This window comes from Rhinatrema bivittatum, chromosome 2 (assembly GCF_901001135.1).
Source record: "Rhinatrema bivittatum chromosome 2, aRhiBiv1.1, whole genome shotgun sequence".
Lineage (NCBI taxonomy): Eukaryota > Metazoa > Chordata > Amphibia > Gymnophiona > Rhinatrematidae > Rhinatrema > Rhinatrema bivittatum.
Window position 1 is genome coordinate 373,320,782 of NC_042616.1, and position 21,944 is coordinate 373,342,725.

The 21,944-nt window shown below is 45.1% G+C and overlaps 1 protein-coding gene across 4 annotated transcripts in view; it reads left to right on the forward strand.

Annotated features, from left to right (window-relative positions):
* The window catches only part of LOC115084728 (serine-rich adhesin for platelets-like), an 859,145-nt gene that overhangs the window by 238,020 nt on the left and 599,181 nt on the right, over window positions 1-21,944 (forward strand). For all 4 annotated transcript variants that reach the window (XM_029589967.1, XM_029589968.1, XM_029589969.1 and 1 more), the window contains exon 5: window positions 17,258-17,329. In XM_029589967.1, the coding sequence (XP_029445827.1) occupies window positions 17,258-17,329 (72 nt within the window). The remainder of the gene's footprint in view (window positions 1-17,257; window positions 17,330-21,944) is intronic.

Genomic DNA, 21,944 nt, shown 5'->3' on the forward strand with positions numbered 1-21,944 from the left:
CACATATTGCTATATACCAGCTATATTTGACACAACACCAAGGAATCTCTCTGCCAGCAACACGGAATTGCTTCGAGACGTCCTCCCGTTGCCAGTAACGGGGCTCTGTACTCGATAGTACCTGGCTTCCAGCCTCTGATTTATGGCCCGAAGTCCAGGATAAACTAGCTGATCTGCCATTTAAAAGGTCCAGCAGACAGTGCCTCAATTGCAAGACCTCCGTGAGTCCTGTGACAGCTCTCTACATTTCTTGCACAGCAGAGAGAGAGAGATACTAGAAAGACCTTTTACCGCTCACACTCACCTGAGACTGACTGATATCCAGATTATACCAGATCCGCCAGTCGGACAGGCTCCTGGATTCTTCAAACTTGCCAGGCAACAGAGAGACCATCCCACTGAGGACCAGGACTTGGGGCACCGTTCCCGGGAAACGACAATGCGGAGGATTTTAATCCCGCTATTTCCTTCTTTCAACGGAAGCAGTCGATCTCCGCCCATCCTGCACCTCAGAAACTCAACAATTTTCTTCAGAAAGGAAAATTTCAGAATCGTGTCTCGGTACCATTTTCCCTTACTACAATAAGTAGGGTACCTCTATCCTCTAGTCTTTCTATATGCTTCATAGTGAGTCAAAAACATTTTCAATACAGTTCTTCTACCGTTGAATTAAATTCGGTAACTTGTATATTCACTAAATGCCTAACAGTGACTGCCTTGTATCTACAAAGAACAACCAGCATTCACGCTTGTCTTACCTGGACGACTGCCTAATATGGAGTCAATCCAAGGCAAGGGGCTCTACGTTTTTTCTAAGACCTTACTATAAATCTATTACATTTGCCTGGGATTTCTGTTCAACTACCATAAATCCTATATGGAGCTGTTCTGGGCACTACAGTGGCAAAGAACTTCTGCCCAACAAACCGCGCAGAACATGCTGTCAAATTCTCCACATCTCTGCGCGCATTGCACAATAGCCTCAGCCCCTCAATTCTTTCATTGCTGGGCCACGGGGTTTTTCACTATCCCCTTCACTCATATGGCCAGATTAGCCATGAGTAAGATTCATTGGATTTTCCAAATTTCGGTGGCTCTCTAAGCTGTTTCAACCGCTTTCGTCCCTGATCCATATTATCGATCCAGTACCAAATCCTCAGATGATTCTGGGCACGGTCGCATTCACCTATGGTTAAGAGTTAAAATCCATATCTTCCCAACCTAAAATGTGTCTACTCCACTCCATGAAGAGTTTCACATCAACTTCCTGGGGCTTCGAGCCATGCATTATGCCTTTATACCTTAAAATACTGCCTCTGACACAAACCTTTGTGCATACAGACAGACAGCATAGTGGTAAATGTGGTATTTCCAACACACAAGCACGCACAGCCTCTTATCTGCACTGCCAAGAGGCCGCGCAGCTCTAGCCCTAGGCCCTTGGCACACTCCATGCCTCTACGGGCCACTTATCTGATAGGACATACCGAATGCACTAGTAGACATTCTCCATAGATGTCTCCATCCTCACGAATCGTCTTAAAATCCATGTGTAGTGAGCAAAATCTTCTAGCGCTAAGGTCAAACAACCTTTGACCTCTGCGTTCAAATCGAACCACAGAGTGGACACACTCTATTCCCTACACATGCATCGAAAGGCATTACCATGGATGCCTTTGCTCGCCCCTCAACTAAGGCCTCCGCTATGCTTCTCTTTCGATACTGGTCATACCAAAACTCTCGTGATGCCTCAGCAGGACAGGTTTCTAATGATTCTCATAACCGCGTCCTAGCCTTGACAAGTATGCTCCCCAAAGTTCTCAACCTATCACTCCAGTAACCAGTTCGCCTGCGCACAGGTCAGTCTCATAACACAGACTCATTGATGTTCTCAGACACTGGCACCTTCACAACAGCCTTCCACACATAAATCTTACCATTCCAAATGGGCAAGTTTTACCACGTGGTGTGCATAAAAGGGTATTAGCCCCTTTTTTCTGCACCACTCCATCTCTCTTAGGCTATCTACCATACCCCTCAGATTCTGGTCCCCAGACAGGTACACCTCCGTTCCATTTCACCGTACCACCTAAGAGTAGGCGATTGCCGATTAACGGCTCAAACCCTTATGAGTCGGCTTATCGTGCATTCTGTACCAGATTAAGCCTCCTCTACGATCACTAATTACGGAATGGGGCCTACATATAGTGCTTACAAGCTCATACGTTCCCATTCGAGCCTTTGCATTCCTATAACTTAAGATTCTAACATGGCAAATTATTTTCCTTGTAGCCATCACTTCTGCTAAAAAGAGTCAGAGAGTTACCAAAACCTTGTTGCATACTCACCCGACACTAGTCCCCTCCATAACAGACTGGTCCTCCGGACTCACCCTAATATTCTTCTTAGGGTAGACGCAGCCCTATCACCTTACTCAGAATATACTCTGCCCAATTTTCCTAAGGCCTCTCTCTCACCAGGGCGAAAGGTCTTCCACACCTTGGACTGTAGCGTGCACTTGCATTCTATTTAGACCGCATTGCACGCCATAGGATATACACCTAACTCTTTCCTTCCTTGCCGAAGTCAAGCTCAGAGTTCCAGTGGGCAAACAACCTCTCTCCAACTGGCTAGCAGGACTGTATCGGAATTCTGCTATGACGCACCAGGCCTTCCTCTCTAGAGGTGAGTGCAGGCACATTCTGTAACATCCATGAGAACGTCAGTACCACACTGTTGTCCAGGATCAATTACCGACATTTCCTAAGCTGCGACATGTAGCTCTCTTCACACTTTTGCAACCCTTTACTGCTTACATATGGAAGTCTGTCAAGATTCTGCCTATGGCCAGCCTCTCTTGAAAAGCCTTCTTCCACTATAATCCCCAACTCCTTCCACAACCACCTGCTGTGATGTCAGGCTGCCGCATCATTGCCAATAGCATCCCAGTTATTGTGCCTTCGCATGAGTTGTCTGCTATTAGCCTGTTGTAATTCGAGTCAGCCTGTAGCTTGCTAATCACCCATATGTGAGGACTACCATCCTGCTTGTCCTGGGACAAAGCAGAATTGCTTACCTGTAACAGGTGTTCTCCCAGGACAGCAGGATGTAGTCCTCATGAAACCACCTGCCACCCCGCGGAGTTGGGTTCGCTAACGTTTCTTATTTTATTTTTTCGCTCATACTTTTTGCTACAAAGGAGATTGAAGGGAGACACCTGTGGGCACAGGAATCATGGCATGCTGGGCATGCTCAGTGCACTCAGGGTGCCAGTGTCAGTCAAAGCTTTCTAGAAACATTGTTAGAAAGGTTTTCCGTGATAGGGCTCCATCCAGTGACGTCAACAATATGTGAGGACTACATCCTGCTGTCCTGGGAGAACACCTGTTACAGGTAAGCACCTCTGCTTTCTGTGATGGTCCAGTTCACATGCAATTAAGAGTGACACAACCTTGTCCTAGAATGTTTTAACCCATTCTTGAAAATAACATTGTCTGGTTTAAAAAATCAAGATACTATACTTTAAATTATTGTATGAAAGGGATAGGGGAAGGGATTGCTAACAGATAATCTGATTACCTCCTCTCTATTTTTCACAAACCCAATTATATGGAAAATCATGTGAAACTGTTCTTATTATTGAAAATGTAGGAAACAATTTATTTATAGCATTTGTTAATTCTGAAAAATAAAAGCTTTTCATTTTATTCTGTATAGTGGTAAAAGTCCATTTGATGATCTGGTGTTTGCCTTCCTTTCTGCTTTTTGTTGTTTTCTTTTTTAATTACATTTTGTTAACTGTCTTTCTCGTTTGGCCTTTCACATTCCCACTTTACAGAACCTCTTTCCTTTCTTTCCAATTCAATTTTTTTTTCTTTTTTCCAACATTCTCTTACTATATCTATATTTATTTTTCCTTGCATTTATTATTCTCAAGTCTGTTTTCTCTTTCCTCTATCATATCCCCCCTCAGAAGGCTGAGGGGGGATATGATAGAGGTGTTTAAAATCATGTAGAGGTCTAGAACGGGTAGATGTGAATCGGTTTTTTTACTCTTTCGGATAATAGACCAGGGGGCACTCCATGAAGTTAGCATGTGGCACATTTTAAAACTAATCGGAGAAAAGTTCTTTTTCACTCAACGCACAATTAATCTCTGGAATTTGTTGCCAGAGGATGTGGTTAGTGCAGTTAGTATAGCTGTGTTTAAAAAAGGATTGGATAAGTTCTTGGACAAGAAGTCCATTATCTGCTATTAATTAAGTTGACTTATATAATAACCACCGCTATTACCAACAACGGTAACATGGAATAGACTTAGTTTTTGGGTACTTGCCAGGTTCTTATGGCCTGATTGGCCCACTGTTGGAAACAGGATGCTGGGCTTGATGGACCCTTGGTCTGACCTAGTATGGCATGTTCTTATGTTCTCTCTTTTCCCTGAGAAAAAGGATATCCGTCTCTTACTATTACTGGACCAAGAACACTAAAAGAGTGAAAAGGTTTACTATTTCATAATTACAATTTTGGAGCAGTGAATCAGTTGGTAGAAAGTAAGATTCATGCTTTCCATGATTTCTGTATAGGAAAGAATCAGCAAGTTCACAGCAAGAAAATCTTTTTGTAGTCCAAATGCTGAGTCTTGTGATGATAGCAAAATGCTGCTGCCAAAGAAGATAGGTGCTTTAAATTACCTAGGTCATGTGCTGAACACCAGAAATCCCCAAATCTAATCTTTGTTTTCAAATTGCTTTTGAAAAATGTGATAATGGAATAAGAGCAACAGATTAGTAATAATTATTTCTAAAATACTAAAATATATTTTTTCCATACATGGTAATTTTAGGATTACTATCATAAAATTGGAAAATTACTGTGAAGGAAAATATTAAAATGACATCAAATATTAAAGCAGTACAGCTTTTGTGAATGGAGCAGGTTTGGGCTGAATCAATTTATAATGAAATATGGTTGTCAAAATCCATGCTAAATTTAGCATACTAAGGCTTCTGTTACATTCTGAAGTTGTCATCTGGCAGGTTCTAATCGCTCCTTTTTATCCACTTTCATTCTTCACACTGATTTATATTGTACACCATCATCTTACACACTTAGTTTATTATTTTAAATTGTTACCGTACTATGATGGCACATGAGTAATTTGTAATCAATACCACCCATATTTTCTTATCGTGCCCTGCTGTAAACCGTTGTGATGGTATTTAACTAATGACGGTACAGAAAAATTTTAAATAAAAAATGTAATAAATCTACTGGAACAAATGCTAAGTAGTGATTCCTAAATTTTAGTCTGTTTTTAGGGATCAGAGCATAGTATGCTTTTGGCTCAAATTAAGAGGCTGGGAATAACACTGCTGGTTTTTTTTCCTACTATCCACTGCGAATGAGGCTAGTGAGCAGCCCAACGTTCACTGTATTATAGATGAATACAATAATGCCAGCTACTGGATGGAATAATGTTAGTATCAGCAAGAGAATAAGCAGTGCACCAGAAACAAATTTGGTACTTAGAAAAAGACTCAGAAGGTGTTCCTGCATACCACTATTACAAAAAAATTACACTCACCCACGTGTCTGTGCACAAATTTTTTAAAAATATTTTAGAATTTTTCTACTAATAATTAACTAATCGGAAGTACAATATTAAGCCCACTATTTTTAAACAAATTGTGTGAGACAGGGGAAAAAAACATCAGACAGAGCCCCTATTGAATGTAAAAAAACAAAACCAATTTTCTAATGGTGCATAGAATGACTTTGGGCTGCCATCACTGGAAAAAAAAACCCCTTCTATTTATTTATTTATTTATTAATTTATTTATTTTAAAGAGTCTTCTATACCGATGTTAGTCTAAAATGGAACAAAAGCAACGGAAAATTATATATATCCTCCTTCTTCTGTATTTTCAACACCACCATTATCTCCTCTTCTAAGTCCAAAAAAACTCTCTTTTATTCTCACTATGGACTTACATATGGTGCATTCTTAGCTTGATACTTACCATTTATATATGGGCTTGTGTAGGCTTCTAAGAACACAAACAATGCTGACATGGCCATGTTTCGCAGCTTGAGCTGCTGCTTCAGGGTGTTCCTGTAACCATATATAAAGTCCATATTGAGACTGGGGTTTTTTCCCTTCTCACACCATTTGTTTAAAATAATGGCTTAATAGTGGACTTTGGTTAGTTAAGTACTAGTAAAAATAAATAAATACATTTCTAAAATCTCAAAACTTTGTGCATAAACACGGGGTGTATTTTTTTTTTTGTACTATTGTAACAAATATTGCACAATAAATTATTCCTATGATTTTATTTATGCTACTTATGTTTGTTTCTTCTCGGTTTGTGGTAAAATGAGTTATTGACTTTGCTTTGCAAATGTTTTTAGTTTGATTTTGTAAACACTGACTTGCAAATAGCACCATTGTCTCTAACACCATTTACAAATAAGTATTCTCAAAACAAAAACATTAAAGTAACATTGCAAAGAAACATTCCCTGTTCAAGTTTAGCAATGATGTCAGTGCCAACTTTTTCTTGTGACAGGAACGATATTTAGAAATATACTCTTTTCCCCAGTCTGGCGGCATTCCCTATTCTCTCTCTTCCACTGATCAGAATCTGTTCGTTCCCTCTCCTTCTGGAAGACTGTAGATCCTTTACACAGGTGATTTCTAACCTGTGTGTCACCAAGCACCAGGCAGGTGTATTGCTGCTCCCTGTGTCCCACTGCCCCGTTGTACTTTCCTTCTCCCTTTTTCCAGCACCCGTGGGCCAACTGGAAGCCTCCTCCCTTCTACCTGCCAGTGGGAGTATGGAAGACGGGAGGAGAGAAGCCTTTGATTGGCTGGTAAGGCATGAAGAAGGGGCATCGCATAGCCCGGGGGTTAGGGTAGGAGGAATGTCAGTGTCGAACTTTGACTAAGAAAGGCCGCCACGGGAGATCATCCCCATGCAGTGAAGAGGAAACCTGACCAAGCAAGGCCGCCCACAGTAGCTCATCCCCAGGGGCGGTGAAGAGGAAACCCCGACCCTGACCAAGTAAGGCCACCATGGGAGCGCATCCCCGTGGCAGTGAAGAGGAAACCCACACCCCGACCAAGCAAGGCCGCCATGGGAGCCCATCCCCATGGCGGCAAAAAGAAGGCATGCTGGAGTAATGCCACGGCAGAACTGGGAACCCATCCTTGCAGCGAAGGAAGAAGAGGTTTGGTGGGTGAGAGCTGCTGGTGTGGGTGAGAGCTGGTGTGGAGTGAGTGCCTGGGTGAGTAGCTGGTGTGAAGTGGGTGTCTGGGTGACAGTTGGTGTGTGTGGGTGTGAGTGGGTGCCTGAGTGAGAGCTTGTGATTGTGAATGGATGCGAATGGGTGCCTAGTTGAGAGCCAGTGTGAATGGATGCGAGAGCATTTGTGTGTAATTGAGAGAGAGACTAGTCAGGGAGGTGATGTGTTTCTGTGTGAGAGAGAGACTGGTCAGGAAGTTGACGTGTGTGTGTGTGTGTGTGTGTGTGTGTGTGTGTGATTGGTTGTAGGCCCTAAGGAAGAGGACTGTGAGGACAGAGCTGCTAAAGGTGACTTTTTAAATTTATTTTTCTTGATTTACTGCCATTTTAATTATTGGGTATTATGTGATGTCTGCTGTTTTGAAATATTTTATTGATATTTGGACATGTTTTAATAATTTTATGAGTTTTTAATTGTTAAATGTTCTGTTCAGCAGCTGTTTTTTCTAACATATTTAGTATAGTTTTACAATTATTTCTGTGTGGGCTCCTATAGCAGCTTGGCTTATTCTGTTTTTCTAATAGGAAGTGTATTAGTGTTTAGGTCCTTTTGCAGTGTTGCCTTTTATAGATAGTTGTTACTGTTTGAGTGTGTTCTATAATACAGGTGTAACTTGTGTGGCAAAGTTTGTGTGCATTATTTCAGATCTGGGACTATGTTAGGTGCTATATTTCTCTTTCCATTTCTCCAAGTTTGCACTGCTTGCAGAGTGGCTTTTTTTGGTTTTCCATTCCAGTTTGTCTCCATATTTATAATTTGTCGTTTTTCTGTACTTGGTGAAGGTCAGTTTTGGGTTGTGTGGACAGAGGTGAGATATTTTACTAGCATGGAAGCATTTGTATCAATCTTATTTGTTGTGATTTCTCAATAGGATATGCATTAGTGACAAATTACTGTCTTTTCATAAGGAAGGCTATTTTGCCTGGTAGTAAAGGGAATTTGTTTTGCTTTTACCGAGACTTCATCAGAACCTGAATATCTTTTTTGTATGGCGAGTTGTACAGGGTAATGCCCTAGTTCTGCTTTGCACTTATTGCTGGAGGTCGAGGGGATTCCTATGGATGCAGAGTGCATGTTTACATTTAGCCCCGTGACTGTCAGTGTCACGCATGTGAGAACCATCTGTCAGGTGTGGTCCTGGCTGAAAAAGGTTGAGAACTACTGCTTTACACACAGAAATATTGGCAGTGGTGGCAGCTCCAGCACCAGTCTTCCTTCTTTGACAGTGGTAGCTCATGCACATCTCCTCTTTCCCCCATTCCCACCCTATTTTCCTTTCTTTTCCCAACCCCTTCAGTACAACACTTCTTCCTTTGTCTCTCCCTGCCCAGCATACTCCACTCTTCTACCAAGTATCCTCCTTCCCTCTCCCTCTCCCTTTCTTTCTGTCCAAAATCCCCTCTCTCTCCCCTGCTGTGAGCAGCTTCATCCCTCTTAACCTTGGCTAGAATTTCCTCTAGCCCTCTGTCCAGCAACATCTACTTCCTTCCATCCAGTGGTATCCATTCCATATAATAATCATTTTCGGCTTCTTTGTACTTCATAGGAGATAGTATTTTATTTCAAGTTTGTTTCTAAGACTTCGGCCTAGCATGCTTGATGTAGCCATTGTGCTGCCTTTTCTCTACTGGTACCAGTATGAGCCATATCTATTAAAAAAAATTGAATTTTCCTCACCCAAATAATGTAATGTAACCAAATAGTTTAAAGTCAGAAGGTGTAGAAACATTTGTTCATTCTCTGATAACATAATAGGAAGTCACTGCTGAGCTGGTGGATTTGGAAATGTCGCAGGCATGAGTCAGGAGCAGGCAGGTCAGTGTGCTGTCTTCTGCAGGGGTCAGAAGCAGGCATGACCGGTGTAGATCGTTTGTCTAATCAGCCACTTTTCACTTCGGGTTGGGCAGGTGTTCTGGGGGACAGTGCATAGGGTCAGGAACAGGGTATTCAGTGAACAGGGAGTGTATTGGCAAGACCCAGGGCAGGCTAGGAACACACTGGCAGGGACAAGGTGAGACACACTATCAGGAACAGGGTAAAACATAGAGACAAGGTATACACCAGACAAGGAGAGCCACCAGAAGACCCAGGCAGGACAAGGGCAAAAAGGCAACACACAGACTAGCAAGATAAGTCACTGGGAGGCCTCGACAGAACAAGGAATAGACACAAACAGGATAGTCCATTGGGAGGCCTGGACAAGCACAAGGCAAGGCCACAGGGAGCAGAAGGTCCACTGGGAGGCTCACAGGAAGCAGAAGGGTCACTTGGAGGTCTACTGGGAACAGAACAACTGGGGGAAACAGAGACAAAGGAGGTCACTGGAGGGCATAGCACAGACAGGATACACAGGCAGATGGGATAGGCCCAGACCAGACAAGGGCAAAACCAGCAGCACAGACACAGAGATAGGACAAAGGCAGGGCAGGAGCTGTACACATATCAAGGGCAAGGTTATACAGGCAAGAGCACAAGAACAAGTGGCCATAGGTAGAGCTGGGGAGTATACTGTGAGGAGATGCAGCTGGACTTGCTGCATCTCGCAGCTTGAAAGCAGCAGCTAGAACAGATCTGAGAGAGGCCCAGGAGGCTTCTGCTGGTGAGGGCTACCTAACAGCCAGATGCATGACATAAAGAGATTTTAAGATCTTCTTAATATACAAGTCAAGACAATTTTCTGGACAGGAACTGAAATCTCAAACCAGTGGTATTAGTACCCTGCGACAACAAAAGATTTAAAAAAAAAATCTAACTGATAAGAACATAAGATAAGCCATACGGGGTCAGACCAAGGGTCCATCAAACCCAGTATCATGTTTCCAACAGTGGCCAATCCAAGTCACAAGTACCTGGCAAGTAACCCAACATTAGATAGATCACAAGCTACTATTGCTTATTAATTACCATCAAGTAGTTTATGAATCATTACACAGCAGATTTATGGATCATTACGCAGAAACTTAAGCAACTTTAAATTTCCTAGCGTGTAGCAGATGGACTCATTATAAATGGGTATAGTGTGCTCGTGCTAGCAGTTTGAGACGGATCTGACGTCAGCACGTGGTACATATACCCCTGCAGGAAGTGCAGGCACTCAGTAATTTCCGTCTCCAAAGCAGTTTGGAGTCTACCTCATGCTCGCTGAGCGTTTTTTCCAAATTCTAACAACTAAATTCATAGAAGTCCTACCTGAAGACGAGCCCCGCACTCCTGCGGTGATACCATCGGGTCCCTCCCCCAGGTGAGTTTCCTGAGGTGATTTCCATGGTCCCTCGGAGGTACGAGCCTCGGTCCGGTGGCCGATTCGTGGCAGGGATCTAGCCCCCGAGTGAGAAGGGCTCGGGCGCGGTATAGAGGCAGCCTCGGTCCCTATCCGTTCGCAGTGAGGACTTGGCCCCGAGCGAGACGAGTTCGGGCGTGGCCTAGAGGCAGCGGGTGCACTTCCTCGAGCACGGCGGTGACTGTAATCACCCTCTCCCCCCGCAGCCAGAGAACCGCCCAGGTTGCAGCCGGGAAGCGCCGAAGATCAGGTAAGGCATACATCTTTACTTTACTGGTCTCCGAGGAAGCGGGGGATTAGAGGGGTCTGCCTGCGCAGCAGCCTGCCTAGGAGGTCGCCATTTTGCCTGCCTGCTCGCTGTCACCATCGGCCCTGGCTCGCCGCCTTCGCCCTAGCGCTCAGACTCTGTGCACAGGCGTACGGGCGCGTAAGTTAGGCGCCCGAAAATAATTGGGCGCACATTGCTGATAGGCGCACGCTGCTAAGCGCACGTTGATAGGCGCACGCTGCTAAGCGCACGACGTTTAGCTCACTTTGATAGGCGCACGTTGCTAAGCGCGCGTTCATCGGCGCATGTTGATAAGCGCGCGTTCATAGGCGCACGTTCATAGGCGCTTGTTGATAAGCGCACGTTCATAGACGCTTGTTGATAAGCGCATGTTGATAAGCGCACGTTGATAGGCGCACATCTTCGCGCATATTACAAAGCGCTTAGAGATTACAGACGCGATGGAGCGTATGAGAGCCCATGCGTCCGCAGAGCCGGCACCTCCAGAATCAGGCATAAGAGCTCTAGGCCTCTGCTCAGCATGCCACCTCAGAGCCACACAGAGTGAGGAAGCAGACTCCCTATGTGCCCAATGTGAGGAGGCCCTGAGAGTTCCAGGCCAGGGCCGGTCCCAGCCCAGCGTAATTGCTAGTTCTTCAGGGAACACCCCGGACCTAGCAGGCCGCGCCGAGCAGCCAGGGAACCCTAGAGACCTGGTGCCCCTAAGGCTAGAACCTGCTTCACTCTCATGGGTGGAATTATTCAAGGGGATCCACGCCTTTGTCCAGATGCAGTCTGATCCCCGAACGGTCCCATACGTACCAGATGACCCCGGCCCCTGGACCCTCAAGACCTAGGCACGGCCCACCCGCCCACCCCGCAGCCCCACTTATCGGATTCAGATTGCTCTGTGGAAGAAGAGGAGCTCCCCGAGGAGGGAGAACTTCCCTCAGGGATAGAGCCGTATCGACCATGAGACGCTTCTTTCTAGGTAGGATCTCCCAGACCTGGTCTCTCAATGCCTGTCGGAGCTGGCTATCCTGGGGCCACGGCACCCCAGGGAACCTACAATGAACCCCCTGCTGGAAGGCCTTCGTCAAACGGCCCCCACCTCTTTCCCCCTCCTACAGCAGCACAGCAATCCCTACGAATTGCGACCTGCTGCACTGTGGTGACGCGTCCTGTTTATCGCAAGCCAGGAACAACACCTCGGGAGAAGAAATGGGAATCAGCACTCTCGTTCCTCACTGACGCTGCCTCCGATCTAGTCCGTACGGCAGCCAAGGGAGTGTCATCCTCAGTGGCAGCCAGGAGACAGCTCTGGCTGCGAAATTGGTCAGCCGACTCCTCCTCCAAGACGCGCCTTACCAGAATGCCCTTTAAGGGATCCCTCCTGTTCGGCAGTGACCTCGAGAAACTGGCTAACAAATGGGGTGCCTCTCCATTGCCCCTTCTACCAGAAGACAAGTCACGGAGGAACCAGCGCCCTTTTCCGAGGGCCATCCAGAGGAAGAAGCTCTCAACGCTTCAACCCTTACAGGACTCGCTAACCAAGCACCTCGTTCTCAGACCAGGAACCAGTCCTTTCGGACCAGGCACAGCAAGCGGGGAACTGGCTCGGGTTCGGGTCCTGGCCGCACCCCACAATGAGAATCAGCCGACCCATCTGGGGGACGAAGCCATAGGGGGCATGCTAATCCTATTCTACCGCAGGTAGGTCGAGATTGCTTCGGACCAGTGGGTCCTCGACATTGTCCGGGAAGGGTATTACCTGGACTTTCTTCACCTCCCTCCGGACAAGTTTGTGGAATCTCCTAGTCCGCCCCTCAAGAGGGCAGCGCTGGAAGCTACCCTGGGAAGGCTCCTGTCCTTAAAAGCCATAATCCCAGTGCCTGCATGGGAGATAAATTCTGGGCATTACTCCATTTATTTCATAGTACCCAAGAAGGGGGGCACCTTCAGACCTGTCCTGGACCTCAAATCGGTCAAACCGGCACTTAAGGGTCCCAGGATTTCACATGGAAACTCTGCGGTCAGTCCGAAGTTGCCATACAGCCAGGGGAGTATCTCACATTCCTGGATCTATCAGAAGCTTACTTGCATATCCCAATCCATCGGGATCATCAGCGCTACTTATGCTTCAAAGTCCTGGGACAACACTTTCAGTTCCGGGCTTCTACCCTTCGGGTTAGCCACCGCGCCACGGACCTTTACCAAGGTAATCGTGGTGGTGGCGGCATCACTCAGGAAGGAAGGAATTCTCGTCTATCCCTACCTAGACGATTGGCTGATCAGGGCAAAGTCACCGGAGGAGAGCCGCCGGGCAACCAACAGAGTTATATCTCTCCTGGAAAGCCTAGGTTGGGTAGTCAACACAAACAAGAGTTCCCTACAGCCTTCGCAGTCCGCTGGAATACCTCGAAGTCCGATTAGACACCCAGTGAGACAAAGTCAGCCTGACCTCCAAGAGGAAATTAAAACTCCGGCATCGTTTGCAGGCTTTGCTAAGCGCCACCCGGCCCACAGCTTGGGATTGCTTACAGGTCCTCGGCCTAATGGCCTCCACTCTGGAAGTTGGTACCATGGGCGCGGGCTCATATGAGACCGTTGCAACGTGCCCTTCTATCTCGGTGGAGCCCACGATTACAGAACTACACCGTGCATCTACTTCTACTGGCCAGAGTATGGCATCAGTTACGGTGGTGGCTGCAGCCCAGCCACATGAGCCGGGGGTCAAAAATGTCCTCTCCAACCTGGACCCTGCTCACTACAGATGCCAGCCTGAGCGGCTGGGGAGCACACTGCGAAGAACTAACCGCCCAAGGGCGGTGGAACAGAGAAGAGTCGGGGTGGAACATCAACCGACTAGAGGCACGGGCAGTCAGGTTAGCATGCCTGCGGTTTGCCCACAGACTTCGCAACAGAGCAGTCAGAGTGATGTCTGACAATGCCACCACGGTGGCAAACATCAACCGACAGGGGCGGAACCAGAAGCCGAAGGGTATCCTTAGAATAGCCCCCCTGATGGCGTGGGCTGAAGCAAATCTCCAGGACATCTCCGCCATCCACATCGCCAAGAAGGACAATGCCATGGCAGACTCCTCAGCAGAGAGAAAGCCTAAACTCGGAGGAATGGCAGCTGTCGTCCACGGCCTTCCAGATGATCATGGATCAGTGGGGGGGGACGGGCGTGGACCTACTAGCGGACAGGTCCAACGCTCAAGTACCCAGATATTTTCAGTCGCAGGCGAGATCCTCTATCCCAGGGATCGACGCCCTGGTACAGCCATGGCAATCCGGAGATCCTGCTATATGCATTTCCCCCATGGCCCCTGCTGGGGGCCATTATACACAAGATTCAGCGGCACAGAGGCCTAGTTCTTCTGGTGGCCCCGGACTGGCCAAGAAGACCCTGGTACGCAGACATGAGAAGGCTACTGGCAGGGAATCCTCTACCCCTGCCTTCTCACAGGGACCTGCTGCGGCAAGGTCCCATCCTCCACGAGGATGCAGCTCAATTCTCTCTTACGGTCTGGCCATTGAGAGGGCTAGACTGAAGAAAAGGGGATACTCGGGGCCGGTAATAGATACACTCCTCCGTGCACGCAAGTTCTCCACATCACTAACTTATATAAGGATCTGGAGAGTATTTGAAGCCTGGTGCGAAACTCGCGGCACCAATCCACATGCCGCTAAAATCCCCATCATTTTGGATTTCCTGCAAGATGGGCTCCAGAAGGGTCTTTCCCTCAATTCAATCAAAGTTCAGGTAGCTGCACTATCCTGCTACGGCCCCAGGAGTGACGGCAACAGCATTGCCACACACCCAGACGTTTCACTTTTCCTGAAAGGAGTCAAACACATTCGCCCGCCGCTGAAGTGGCCAGTGCCCCTGTGGAACCTCAACCTTGTTTTGGAATTCCTAGCAGGACCTGCCTTCAGACCCCTCCGAGGCCTGTCCCTCCGTTTGTTAACCTTGAAGATGGTGTTCTTGCTGGCCGTATGCTCAGCGCGCCGCATCTCAGAGCTTACAAGCACTGTCCTGCCGCAATCCGTTTCTCAGGATCACCCCAGGGGCTATCCATCTTCGCACGGTTCCATCCTTCTTACCCAAGGTAGTCTCGCACTTCCACCTCAACCAAACCATGTCCTTGCCAACCACGGAAGGTTTGAAGAAGTCAGAAGAAGGTCGAATACTGCGCCATCTCGACATCGGCAGGCTGCTGTCCAGATACCTGGAAATGTCGGAAGCAGTACGAAAGACGGACCACCTGTTCGTCCTTCACAGCGGGAAGAGGCAAGGAGAAGCGGCCTCACGGGCGACAATTGCTCGCTGGATCAAAGAAGTTATCAAGGCAGTCTACGTAGAAGCGGGAAAACCACCACCTCTACGCGTCAAGGCTCACTCTACCAGAGAGCAAGCGGAGATATGCAGAGCGGAAACGTGGTCCTCCCTCCATACCTTCTCCAGATTTTACCGTCCGGACGTCCAGGCCAGGGAGGACACAGCATTTGCAAGGGCAATCCTAAACGGACCTCGGCAGCCTCCCACCCAGTCCGGGAATAGCTTTTGTACATCCCATTTGTAATGAGTCCATCTGCTACACGCTAGGAAATGGAGAGATTACTTACCTGTTAATCTCGTTTTCCTTAGTGTAGGCAGATGGACTCAGCATCCCGCCCGGCTGCCGATATACATGGGAATTCACCGTTTCAAGGTAAGCCATGTTTTCTGACATTGGGCATCCACCCTGCCGGGTGTCGACGCCTTCTGGTTGAGAACACTGACGGTCTCCAGCTACTGTCAATCGGTCAGGTTAATCATGTTCAGTCAATTGATCGGTCAGTCACACATATATCCATAAAGCTTTTGCAAGGAAGATTACTGAGCGCCTGCACTTCCTGAAAACGAGATTAACAGGTAAGTAATCTCTCCATTTCTTGCAAATCAAAAACTGAAAATGTTTCTTTATTATAACTCCTCTGTCCTTGGCAACTTCTGTCTTCTCCTTTGTGCTTCTAGCTCTATTCAGACCTGACCCTAACTGGTGCTATGGTAACATATGCTTTTAATTGCAGTTATGTGGGCTTTCTTTCTGTTTTGTTTTTGGGTGGGGTCAGTTTCCTCTAGCTTCCTTTGGGACTTCCAGCTCATTCAGAATTGGTGCTGGAATCTGGCATGTTGAGCCTTTATTCACAACTACTTGGGAATTTTTCCACTATTTTATATTCGCCAGCCTCACTTAACCCAGGCATTACAGTAACAGTAACAGGTCTCAGCCTGTGGCAATGCACCATCTCTGCTTAATTGTTTCCCTTATTTCACCTATTCACTCCTAGCACTCGAGGGCTGCCAACAGATCAAGTTTTCAGGCCATTCCTAATGAATATGCATCAGCTAATTTGCATGCAGCAGAGGCATTGTGCATACAAATCTCTCTCATGCCATATTCATTAGGGGTATCCTGAAAGCCCAATCTCTTGGTGGTGCTTGAGTGCAGGTAGTGAAATTCACTGATCTATATTGTGATTTGGTTAGGATTAACAAAAATTTGTGAACACCTACCAAAGAAATGAATTTTGTAATGCCATTTTTTTCTTACAAAAGGATTTTCCTTCCATGTTACATAAACATGATACTATTTTTGGAGTCTCAAAATCTTTTCTGTGCTATGAATATATTCATATGGAAAGTCAATTTCTGAAATAATTTTGGTATGTCTTTCATCCAGTGGAGAGTAAATATTTTTATGAGGTAATGGGTATAGTCTGTTTTGGGTTTTTTTAAAATTTGTCTGAAAATCTGTTATTGGCATATGATAACAGAAAGTTGGTAATATTGAGTGAAAAGACTATCAGGTCTTAAATAGAAATTATCATGCAGTACTTTAATGCCAAGAAAGTAAACTGCAATGACTGTAGACAGGAAACAGGAGAAACATAGCAGGAATAAAACAAGAATATGCCATATGATTGAAAGAATAGTGTGGAAAGGAAATAATTGAAAATTTGACCAGGATAAAACATTTTAAGCTGTTAAAGAAAAAAACTAAAATTGACTGGCAATGAACATGGTGACAGTCTAGCCATTTGTGGAGAGAGAATTTGATAGTTAATTCTTGTCATTTCTTGATGACCATGAACTAGTCAGGTTTTCAAGAGATCCATATTGGTTATGTATAAAATAGATTTGCATATAAAAAGAACATTTTACTTAATGGCGTGAAATTGCATGGTTCCCTTGAATGGAGTATATTTTCATAGTTAACCTGAAATTTGGTTAATAAATCCATAGATGCTTAATTTTAATAATTTAATTTTGCATTGTAATTTTAAAACTAAATCTCTGCTGTATATTAAATTCTATTCACAATATGTAAATGTTTTATGTTTTATGACAGTTCCGACTCAGAAGGTGATAAGGTCCCTGAAAGATTACATTGATGACCCTGCCAGAAATGAGCCTCTAATTGGTATGTTACGAAGAGTTTTTAGAATGTGAGGAAGAGGGTTTTAAATTATGAATTGTTGTCCTTTTTGGGTACTCATTCTCTTTAAAGATAATGACTAGGAAAAGGTTGGTGAATGTAGCAGTAAAATCAAGGGAGAGTCAACTTGGCTAGTGCCTGTATTTCTCATCACATATTAACTATGATGTCAATATTCAGAGAGTCCCCGAGTGGCCCAAATAACTGGCAAATATTTCCTTTGATGGATAGCGTGAGAAGAGGGGAATCCCCAGCCAGCTCTCTCCTTTCTTGGGCAGTATAATGTAAAAAGAGAGAGGGGTGACAAGGGTACCTTTTAATGTTAGTGAGAAGGAAGGGAGGAAAACAGAATCCTGCAGTAGAAAGGATTTTTATAATATTTACTGAGGCGGGAGGAAGCCCTCAGACAGCTGTTATATTTTATTTTTTAATCAATTGACAGGATAGTTGCCCAGTCAATTTTAGGATTGCTGTTTAGCCTATCATATGCCTAATCTAGTAGGCTGTTTAGCCTACTAGATTAGGCTAAACAGTTAATTGGCTAAATTTTGGTCTTTAGTGCTGAATGTCGGCACTGATCTTCCAAGATTTAACACTGCTCCTAGAACTCCTCCAGGGCTACCTTATTTTGTCCGGCTAAATTTTAGGTGAGCCTTGATTTACCTGATCAAAATTTAGCCAGTTATTTGGAGGTGGGGTGGAAGGGAACAGATTGAAACAAGATATATCTAGCTAGTTTTAGAAGTTTACTGGACAGACCTTCTGAATATTGATTTCTGTGTGTATAGTAAATAACAGCATTTTACCATGTGGAATAAACCACCTTGGAGCATAATTTTTTGAAACTTAAGTTTGCTTGAAGGGCATCCCTAAAGCTTGTTAAACATGTTTGCCCAGTGAGTGTAATAGATATTGGTGCTTTGGTTTGGCATTGTAAGTTCTCTGAAAATCAGTGGTTAAGAATCTCACACAGGGGCACATAACCAAGTATCAATGGATTCTTCCAGAGCTTTCTGAAAAAGTCCTAAATATCTTTCACTGGCCTTGAGCTGATTTTCTTTGCCCACTGAGCTCAAAAAGCTGTATTTCCTTCGGGTTCTTTGCCTAAAACTCCCCTAGAATATTGATTAATTTTTTTTTTGCATTTTTAAACAATTTTTCCTTTAATCTGCTGAAAAAGCCTGTGTATTTCTTCTTCAGTGAAGCTGCACCATCAGACTGCCCAGCTACATTTTAAAATTCTTTTTGATCATCATTATGAAGAGAAAAATATCTTTATTTGATTTCAACTTTCCTTACATGTTGAAGAAATAAGAATGTGCCTGGAAGTGAACTCTGCCTCCTAGGTTCATATGATGCCAGGTTAAGTCTCCAGAAGACCAGTCCAGAATCTTAGCCATTGCTGTCCTGAGACCTGAGGAAGACAACCACTCTTCTGTGAGGTCAACCCTGTCTTCAGCACTCTTTGAAGCAGAGCTAGACTGGAGGATTGTTGTTCATTAGATACACCAAGGCCTGTGCATTGAACATCTTGATTCCTTTTGGTGTTTTGAGATCTCCTCTTTGGTGTGGGAGACCCTACACTTCTAGTTGGTAAGAAGGTGGCGAAACAATATTATGTTCAGGCAGCTAACAATTTCATGAGCCCCCAGGTAAGTCACCAGAGTGTGATGGTCAATTCTTTCTGAAAATGGTCAAGAATGCTTATCTTGGTGTATTTCCTTGACATGGCTGTCAGACTCTGCACATTTTTGCAAGTTAACATTATCAGAATGGTATGATCCAGTTCTGCTTAGCTTTAGCAAAATACATACATGATGCAATGTTTGAATATCACACTGGAAGGAGCCCAGGAATATAGAGATTTTCTCTCAAGAAGCAGGCAGAGCTCCATCATATGATGGAGACCAGTGGTGAGTATTAGAAGCATCTGGTTCACATGACCTATGATTTTGAAATGATATCAAGAGCCTTTGCCTTGACCATTGAGGCCTGCAGGTAGTCATGGTTGAGGGCTTCAGGTGTGAGGAAGTGAGGGAAAGGCTCACTGATGTGCCTTGCAGAGGTGGAAATCTCTTCGGAGATAAGGTTAAAGAATTGGTGCAACTTGTGAAAATACCACCATTCTATTCTTCATTTCCTATGCACTGCCAACTCCAAACCACCACATCTCAGTAGAATAGGACTCAGACTCGCCATTCAATAGAGGAGCTCTATTCTCCATAAATTCATCCAGTCAAAACCAGAGACGGAATTTCAACTGAATGCAAGGAAATGACCAGAATCCCGATTTCTGTTTGGAAGTCTTCCTGAAGGGGAAGACCAAGTTTTTTCCATCAACTGTTGGCCCATTGTAACACATCTAGGTCCTCCAGATCTTCAAAGGAAAGCTATGGATTGTATCTGTTGGTAATTCCACCAAATAGTGTCCCTTTTCCCACCCTAAAAGGAGTACTAAAGCTTATTGAACACCAGCATCTGCTGAGGTTGAAAATCTTTTTTAGTAAGCAGGTTCACAGCAGGAGAGAGGACAGGGATTTTATTCCATGTTCTTCCAGGTTCCCAAAAAGAAAGGAGAACTCCAATGTATTCTAAACCTAAGGGCCTTTAACAGATTCCTGAAAAGAGAGAGGTTACCCTGCATTCAGTAATTCTGCTTTTAAATAAAGGAGACTGGCTTTGATCTCTGTATATGCAGAGGCATAGGCATACAACCACACAGAAATAAATTCAAGTCACAGATATCTCAGATTTGTAATGAATAGCACTCTCAAAACCACACCTTATCTTTTGGCTTAATGTCAGCACCATGGGAATTCATAAAATGTTTTGCAGTCAACATGGCATTTCAATGCAAGCTGGAGATTTTCACTACCTGGATGAATAACTGGTGAAGAGAAAATCTCAGGCAGGAGTGGACAAATCCATGCACTTCAGTTGCCAGTTTTTGTCATCTGTTAACCCAAATTCAGATTGATCCCAGCACCTTAGATGGAGCTTATGGGCACTCTGCTACACAAGAATTAAGCATTGGCACATATTCCGCCAATAATACAGTGGCTGCTGTGGAAGAAGTAATTAGCAAACAGCTTGCTACAGTTTAAGGATGTTGTACCTTGTGGCTTCCACAGTATATCCCCATATGAAACCAACCCAGTGGACCCCAGTCCCAGTGAAACTAAGCCACTTTGGACTTTAGGAGAGCATTGGTTATGGAGCAGCTTTGAAACTTCTTGTCTTGACAGCTGTCCCATTGCAATTTGAATTTTTATTTGCAAGTCCAAATCACTCCCCACCAAATTCTTTTCTACAGATACTTCCAGTCTAGGCTGGGAAGTGCATCTAAAAGGGCTCCGCAAGTAAGGCCCATGGTTTCTTCAGCAGAAGAGATTGTGGCCTTGGTATTTAGAAGAATGGGTTGTGAACCAGGGAAACCAGAATTAAAATCCTGTTTCTCCCACTGATGTCCTTGTGAGCTTGGACAAGTCACTTTATCACTCAGTGTCATAGAAACTTAGAAATGATGTTAGAAAAGGACCAAACTGTCCATCTGGTCATTGCAGCAAGCTCGTGGCAGCATCTGCCATGCCATACAGATCACTCTCATACTTATCAGTTTCCCAGATTATCAAAATCAGGGCCCTTGTTGGTTGCTGTCTAGGTCCAGTTCCCCATTACCTCTTGCCGTTGAAGCAGAGAACAATGTTGGTGTTGCATCAAAAGTATCAGGCTTATTACTTAAGGGTTGTATCAGCTGCATCAGCAAGTTTCCCTCATGCTTATTTGTATTCCCAGACTGTAAAATTCAGTGTCCTTGTTAGTTGTCTGAATCTAATTCCCCTTTTCCTCTTTTCCCCCTGATGTTGAAGCAGAGAGCAATAATGGAGTTGCATCAACAGTAATGAAGGCTTATAGGTTAAGGGTAGTAACCACCACACCAGCAAGTTACCCCCATGCACTCAGATTGTAAGCTGTTTGGGGCATGGACTTACTGGTATTTGACAAATGTTGTAAACCACCTTGAGCTAAAAACATATTGGAAAGTTGGTCTAGAACAGCAATTCTCCACCAGTGTGTCAGCAAGCACTGACCAGGTGTGTGTCGCACTCCCACTGACCCGGCTGCTGATCTCTTCCTCTCCAGCAAGAGGGGACATCCTTGCACTGCTACTGTTGCCATCTGGGCTGTGAGCATGCTCAAGCCTAAATGGGCATGGCACAGTATTAGTGGGAGTTGGCCTCTCCCCTCCCCCCCTGGTGGCCCGGAAGAAGAAGTGATGTCCAATGGAGCATGCAGGAAAAGAAAGGGCCATGCTGCATTCAAAATTACCTGCGCAGCATCCTGAGGAGCAGCACAAGCCCGGAGTAAAACAGCTGATGATCTGCAGCATTAGTCCCCATGGCCGATGTGATTATTTCTTGGGCTGTGGGATTGGAGGAGGAGGCTGCTGTGCTGAGAGTGGGGGAGTGATTGAAATTGAGAGTGAGCCAGCATGTGTGTAAGTGAGGAGAGAGAGCATGTGTGTGATTGAGAGAGAAACTGATCAGGGAGGTGTCTTGTGTGCATGTAAGAGAGACCGATCAGAGGTGACTGGTGTGCA